The following is a 7,419-nucleotide window of genomic DNA, read 5'->3' as shown; positions in this document are numbered from 1 at the left end:
GTCTTGTTAGGCTACCTTTTTCTGGTCCTCTGGCTAGAGAGAGCAGGCTTTTGTTTGGGCTTTGTCTGTGCCCACTGGTATTTCTGCCAGGGTTTTAATTTTACTTGAGAGAATAAGGGAAGGTCCATCTACTTGATCTTCCTGGAAGTAGAAGTTCGTTTACTTTTGACAGCTATTGTCAAGTTGTCCTTTGTTACCTGTGGTGCAAGCATTATTTTCAGTTGTTTTTTTAATGGTGCATTTTGCTTTGCAGAGATATTTGATTTTTATATAGTTGAATATATTAATCCTTAAGAAAATGGACTCAGAGTTATGTAACATGTTTGGGAAGACCTTTCTCATACCAAGATTATGAAAAAAAAGTCTCTCATTTTCTTCTATCAGTAGCTTTGTTGGGGGTTAATTTATTTTTTCATTTAAATATGTGAACCATCTGGAATTTATTTTGGTATAAGTAGGAATAGAAATGTCCCTGCGCCGTTCCCACCACTCCCATGGCTTACCTGCTTGTCCCAACTCCATTTACTGAATAATAAATATTTTATGGTGTTAGGGAAATTCTTTAACTTGGTACATGCTTGTCTATAACAGTGTTCCTAATAGCCGAGTCCCGAAAAAAGCAGTCACAGAGTTGCAGGCGGTGTGCTGCGCACTGGAGCTGAGAACCCTGCCCCCGTGGCTGTTGGTTGGTAACGGCCGGTGCTGTTTGTTTGTGATACTGAAAGGTCGGCCAGCCCGTCCACTGGGCTTCGGGGGACCTAGACTCTCGCAGGGTCGGAAGCCAGAGTTGCCGAGGCCGACAAGAGGGCGTCCAGAGCTGCCCTAGAAAGTGCTCCCGTGGGCAGAGCTCCACCTCCTCAGTGGCCTGGTCACTCAGCCTTCCGTCCTGACACCCCCGCTGCCCGGGTGCTTGGGCTACGGAGCATCTGTGAAGCGGGGAGAGGGGAGGACCCCTGGTCCGTGTGCACTGCACCGTCCGCTGTACGACACGACCCGAGTCCTGGCGGCTGCTTCTGCCTCCAGGTCCCGAGGAGGCCGGTGTGTACACGCACTGAGCACAGCGAGTCAGAGGGGGTGGGGAGGTAAGGGGTGGAGACGGGCTGGACCGATGCCGTCCTGTGGGACGTGTCCTGTCCACCCCTGCTGTGAGGCCGCCGCACACAGTCCTCCCGCCACTCCCTTCTGTCCTGCTCCGGCTCCCACTCGGCCAGCTGCAGCGTGCCTGCGGCCCGGACGGCAGGCCCGGGCGCCCAGCGGGAACTTGGTCTGTCTCCCCCACCCAGCAGGCCCCCAAGGCGGGGTCAGCACTGCAGTTCTGGGGTCGGGCAGAGCGAGTCACACCTGATGCTGGTGAGTGGTGCCGGAAGGGATTGTGACGGTGGCAGTGCGTCCCGCCCCGTACCCGTTCCTGAGGAACGGTGACTCCAATTATGACCAAACCTCCTCTCTTGCTGTAACGTTTCTTCTGCCTAAGAAATTGGTGCCAAAGCCAGGGCGCAGAGGTGGGGTAAGGATGACGGCCCCCCCGCCCCCGTCTAGAACGTGAGGCCCTCCGCCGGCCCTCAGTCTCCTTTCCCAGTTTCAATGCAGTTTGGCCTGAGAAGCCCAAATCGGAAGAAGCTGGGTTTTGGTCCTCTCTCCGCCATTAGCTGGCTGGCTAAGAGAAAATCATTTCCCTGTTCTGGGCCTTGGTTTCTTCATAAATACAGTTGGGTATTGGGTAAGAATCAGTGCTTTTCTTGTAAAGCCCTTTAACAAGTGGAATATTTCACAGAAACTCATGAGTAAGAGTGTGCAGAATTCGGCAGCTCAGTTTGAAGCAGGAGTGGGACCAGGGGCTCTGAGGATAGCTTGACACCATTGGACTAGATGATGGTTTCTAGGGGGGGGGGGGTCTCTCCAGCCGGCCCTGGGCAGGCGTTTTAACCTCTCTGAGCCTCGGTTTCCTTTTCTATAGAGACAATACCCAGCTAGGTGTGAGGGCTGATGGGGCAGGTTGCCTGTAAAGCTGCCAGCAGGGTTTGGAACACGGGTGCTCCACCAACGACGGGGATGTCAGTGTTGTTTGTGCCTTTCCAACCCTCCTTTGAATAGCAGCCCAGGCACCACCGCTCCGGTTCTTCGAGAACCGCATCCCTCCCAGTCCCCACAGCCCGGGACTGTCTGATGGGTCTCACGGTGTGGCTTTGGGCTGGTAGCTAGTTGTGTCTGTTTAAAATGTAACCTCCACAATCAAACTGAGTTCCTGAAGGGAGCCTCTCCTTCCATAGCTCTCAATCCCCACACTGCCTTGTACACCGACATTCAATAAGTATCTGTGGGTGACCAGCCCAGGCCAGAATGTGGCCCCTGCTTGCTGTTCAGACCGAGGAGGGGCAGGTGAATTGCAGGGCCCCTGCACTGGGGCAGGGTTAGTGATGACTAGAGAGGGCTGGACGGAGCGGAATCCCCAAACCTGTTTCCGCCCCGGAGCCGGCAGCTGGCCTGTGCCCGCACTTCTGCCGGAAAACAATCAAGAAACTTTCCAACTCAGACTCCACAAAGTAAGGTTGGTTTCATGTCGCTTCTCATTTATTAAGTCAGTCTGTTCTAAGTTGTACAGTTACGAAAATAACAAAACCAAAGCCGAAAGCCCAGGAATATTTACACTCTCTCTCGTGTAGTGAGGTCAGTCTATGTTGTTGCACAGATCGGTTATGTTTGGTACCACAAGATGTTTGTAATTTAGACAAAATTGGACAGATTAACAATTATATGTACAGCAAAATAAAAGGGGAAGTCATTCAAGTATCAAAATACAGAGACAAAGATTAAATAACGTTTTATTACAATTCAGTCCCATTGCCACACCATTAGCAACACCACTTTGTGAACTGCGTCTGAGAGTTGTCCTGTGGGCCTGGGCATCACAACACAGGCCGAGGGCAGACCAGTCTGCTCAGCCCGAGACTTCTCCGGGGACTCCCCAGAGTCGAAGCTGGGGGCCCCAGGGGGATGCGAGCGTTGCAAATGCAGAGCCTGTCGGAGGGAAGCCCTGCTCAGAGTAGCTGCAAGCAGAAGGGCGGAGCAGAGAGCCTGTGGCTGGGCAGGTACTGACCCATCTCAGGTCCCGCCTGAACGGCCTGCACAGTTCAGAACGGGGCTGCCACACTGCGGGGCCTGTGCTCACGTGCAGAAGCAGGGCTTCTCTCCACGTGAAGCCTGTCCTGGTGTTAAAATTTTTCTTTCTAGGGGAGGGAGAGTACCTGTCCCGGAGGAGGAGGAGTAAAAAGGAAATATCTAATCCCTTCCTTTCTTGGCTATTGAGAAATAAACCAAGCTCAAAACAAAATCCAGAGCCAGAGTGGATTAGCCAAGGCTTTCCAACATGAAACAACCTGAATAAATAAAGAAGATATAGCAGCTTCAAGGGGAGGAGACACCTACCTATGACTTAAAGACAAAAAGACAGCTTGAGGAACTCATCGTAGTGTCTACAGTTTTCTTTATGGACCCACCACCCACCAAGAGAGGGCTGCTTAGAGGAGACCGGCCTTCCTCAGGAGGAAGAGGGCACAGCACTCACACTGCAGCAGGAGCCGCGGTTTACCCACCCAGCTCAGGGTTCCTCGTCCATACCTGGAAGGAAGTAGGGGCTGAATACTGCTCAGTGGAAGCCGACGGGCCCTGGAAGCAGCAGGACGTGAAGTCAGACTTCCCGGTATCGAGGTCCTTGTTTAGTACCGAGAAGGGCAGGATTAGTGAGAGGGGGTGTGACTCCCCAGGCCTGCGGTGTGGACGGCTCAGCGGAAAGGAAACCCACAGGGCCCAGCCTCAGGTCAGCAGGAAGACGCGGCCCAGCTTTCCACTGCTGGCCGACCACAGGGCTGTGAAGGTGCGCCGGGGCGCTCCCTGCTCATTCACAGCCCCTGCCGGGAGGGAGAGAGGCGCTACTGAAGCCTGGACTACTGATCCTGGGACCAGACTGCGCTGTGCCGGCAAAGCGGAAGGTCTGCTCGCGGCCCCGTGGGAGGAAAGGCTCTGCTCTGGAAGGTGCTGGACGGGCAGCTGACCTGGCCCAGCCTCACAGGAACAGTCCCTCTGGCTCTGCCTCTGCCTCCAGGAGGAGCAACGCAACCAAAGGTGAAAAGCAAAGCCAGCCAGCAGGAGGGCTCAGGCAGCAGCAGCGCCCGGACGTCAGCCTGCCCTGAAGGCCACACTCGGGGAGAATCAAACCGTCACCTGATTCAGCCTTCTTTACCCTTGGAGCCAGGGGAAGCCCAGCAGCTGAAAAGATGACAATCAAACCGATAATTCAGAGAACCAAAGTGAGTCCTAATCACACAGACCTGATTAGACAAATCGCAAATCAGCAGGCAGCCACCTCAGCCGACCTACCCGTCAATGCCCCAAACAAACAAAGCTGCTGCTTCTCCTTTCTGCCTCGATTCAGACAGTCTGAGGTCACCGGAGGGCCTGTGGCCAGGCAGCCCAGGGCAGCGCTCTGACCACCGCTGGGTCCGAGACGGAGGAGCAGCCCAGAGCTCGGGCACCGCGACGTGCTTGTGCATCTCCGCGTGGCCCCGGACCTTCACGTTTGGAACCCCAGAAGCCTCTGCTTTTGCCAGGCACCTGCCTCTACGGGCTGCCCCCAGCTCCAGGCAGGGACAAGCAGCCGTGTGGCTCAGAAGGAAGAGCAGCTGACTGGCAGTCTGTCGAGCAGATTCAGTTCACCCACTACCTTCTCTCAGAGCTGCCCAAGCACGCCAAGACCCCAGCCTGAGGACAGAGGCCCGCTGTCCTCTGACCCTATGGCCATTGTCTAAAGATTGGCAGTTTAACCTAGAGGGTTGAGCCAAGTGTTGAAAGTTCATTTTATAAAAAAATTTTTTTTCTGTTAAAAAATGTTTTCTGGACAAGTCACTTCTTGGCCCTCTGGAGTTCCAACCTGATCTGCTAGAGGCCTGGAGGGCTGCTCCGCAACCAGGGCAGGGCTCACTCGGCGAGACCTGGCGGTGGCAGGCCCAGACCATGCAGCCGCGAGGAGGTCCTACGGGCAGTAGTGGGGTCTGTGTCTTCAAAGCTGCAGCTGAGACGGTGGTGGTGGCGGCGGCGGCGGCGGCGGTGGGAGCCTGCGCTCCCCACGGCTGTTTCCGCAGCACAGTTGGTTCCTCGGTGGCTCAGCTTGGCAGAAGCAAACACAACGGGGGGGAGGAAAGGGTTAACCAAAGGGGCCTGCACAAGGTGGAGGAAACGGAAAGGAAACACGGAAGCAGAAAAGAAGGTCCCTTACAGCCTCCCCTGAGCACCCTCCGTGGCTCAGCGCATCTGCTTGGAAGGCACGAGGACAGGCAGGCAGGAGGACCCACCCCGGTTTGTCGACTTGGGTTTCAACTCATAAAGCAACCGCTGCAACTTACTGGCTCTCCTACTGGGCCACGCTACGTGCACAGTGCTTCTTCCCACGGAAACTGTGGCTCTCCTCTCCCGCCATCTAAGCTGACATGCCCTCACGCGAGAACGTGGGCCTTCTGAAAGCCTCAACTCCACCATCCCAGCTGCTGAACTGCTTTGAGGTGATGGACTCCTTCTCAGGAGTCAAGAGGCTGAGGGCGGTCGATCAGGGAAGGGACCGGGTGCCAGCTGACTATCTCTGGTCCCCACACCGTGGAGAAGCATCAGAAAGCTCCTGGAGGACAACGGATGTTGCTCGGCCCAGGCCCCTGTCCTTGAGCAGCTCCGTTCTGAGGGAAGAAGGTGCACGGTGTGTGCAGGGCACTGGCCTCCCTCCTGCTGGCTCCTACAGGAAGGCCTTCCTCTTCCTCGAGCCAGACTCCAGAGCCAGCCGGGTACTCCCCGGCGAAGACGTGAGGAGCCATCCCATTCCTTGCAGTGCAAGACCCATCAGGACCAAGACACCTGCTGCGTGGAGCCAGCCTGTGGGTGTTCAGATGCTCAGAGCACCATGCTTTGGAGTCAGGCACGTGCCCTAGGACCTGGCACAGGCCCTGGGCCCTCACAGAAAGAAGGCTGACCCTGGTCAAGCCACATCGCTGAGCTGAGGGTCTCACAGGGGGAGGCCAGCAACCTTAGAGCAGAGAACAGAGGGATGGGCTGCAGGCCAGCTGCTAGCAGAGTGCAAGGGGGTTCTGGCCCCAGGCGGTCACAGTGGTTGGTTGTGTCAGGAAAGGTGCAGTTAGCTCTTGGCAACGGCACCCAGCCGTGGCTCGGAAGACGGGAGAGGAGAGCCAACAGGGAGCCCAGGCCGATCAGAGGGAGCAGCCTCCGGTGCCGTGTGGACTCTGCTTGGAGACTGCCCCCACCTCAGGATCCACAGTGCCCGCCCACTGAGGCCCTCTTGGTGCCCAGCTCAAAGGCAACTTGCCCCCCCCGCCAAGCTGTCCTTGCCCAAGGGGGGAATTCACAGTGTCCGGTGGTGTTAGGTGCGAGCTGAGTGTGCAGTGTCTAAAGCTGCCGCCCCGGGAGGAGAGGTCCCAGCGGGGGGGGGGCCTTGGCGTCGGCAGCTGGAAGGAGAGCTGAGAAGAGCACAAGGACGGACGGCAAGGCACATGAGCTAGTGGAGGCGGGGTGGGTGCTTAGAAGATAGTGGTCTCATACTTGGTGCTGAGGCTCCGCTTACAGTCTGGTTTGGGGTCCACAACCCAGGAGACGCTGGCATGGGACTGGGCATCTGGGTCCATATCGGGTGGTTCCAGCTGCTGAGGAAGAGGGTGAAGAGTCAGAGGGAGCGCTGCACCTGGGCCAGGGGTCAATGGGGCCCGCTGTCCCCTGCCTCCCGGGCCATGCTGGCGTCAGTACCCCATGGGGGCAGCCCTGTTCTCCTCAGCCAAAGAGCAAGCTCCCTGGGGTGGGGTGGCAGAAGGGGGACCTTCCCTGGAGCATCCCGGGAGGGCCGCCTCTGAGCTCTCCGGGGGCAACTTCTCCTGGGGGTTTCTTGGAGCGGCTCAGTTAAAGGAGCCTTGCCCTACCTGAGCATCGAGCACTAAGCCCCAAAGCTGTTCTCGGTGGCAGGAAGGGGGTAAGAGGTTTGGAAACCCCAAACCTTGGGTCCCTCTGGCAGGGCCAGAGAGCTCCCCCCGGGCAAGACCCCAGCGGGCACCCACGAGCTCTGGAGAGAGGAGGACACACAGCAGAGAAACAGAGGCTACAGCACAGACAGGGATGGTGGGACGGCAGCTCAGGAAAGACGGGCATGCAGGCAGGGCCGGGGGCGGGCACCAGAGTCTCAGAGAGCTCACGGTCACTTCGGGGAGACTGACACACAGACAGCAGGAGGTGCAGAGACCTTGACTCCAGGACTAACAGACGGCAGCGGGAGGTAAGAAGGACGATGGGTGGGGCAGGTGTGACAGTAACAACAGCGACTATCAGGGGGCAGCGGCACCTGGGGTGCGGAGCAAAGCAGACACAGACACGGGG

At 57.0% G+C, this 7,419-nt stretch overlaps 1 protein-coding gene across 6 annotated transcripts in view; it reads right to left on the bottom strand.

The window, feature by feature from the left end:
- Positions 1-5,730: 5,730 nt before the first annotated feature.
- Positions 5,731-7,419, bottom strand: part of ANKS1A (ankyrin repeat and sterile alpha motif domain containing 1A) — a 200,330-nt gene continuing 198,641 nt past the window's right edge. For 4 of the 6 annotated variants that reach the window (XM_024121998.2, XM_055080220.1, XM_024121999.3 and 1 more), the window contains one exon: positions 5,731-6,695. In XM_024121998.2, coding sequence (XP_023977766.1) covers positions 6,576-6,695 — 120 coding nt within the window. In that variant the 3' untranslated portion in view covers positions 5,731-6,575. Of the gene's footprint in view, positions 6,699-7,419 lie in introns of all 6 variants that reach the window. The other 2 variants (XM_055080219.1, XM_024121996.3) reach the window with 1 other exon arrangement.

The sequence above is a fragment of the Physeter macrocephalus genome, chromosome 18 (assembly GCF_002837175.3).
Source record: "Physeter macrocephalus isolate SW-GA chromosome 18, ASM283717v5, whole genome shotgun sequence".
NCBI lineage: Eukaryota > Metazoa > Chordata > Mammalia > Artiodactyla > Physeteridae > Physeter > Physeter macrocephalus.
This window is presented reverse-complemented; position numbering and strand designations above follow the sequence as displayed.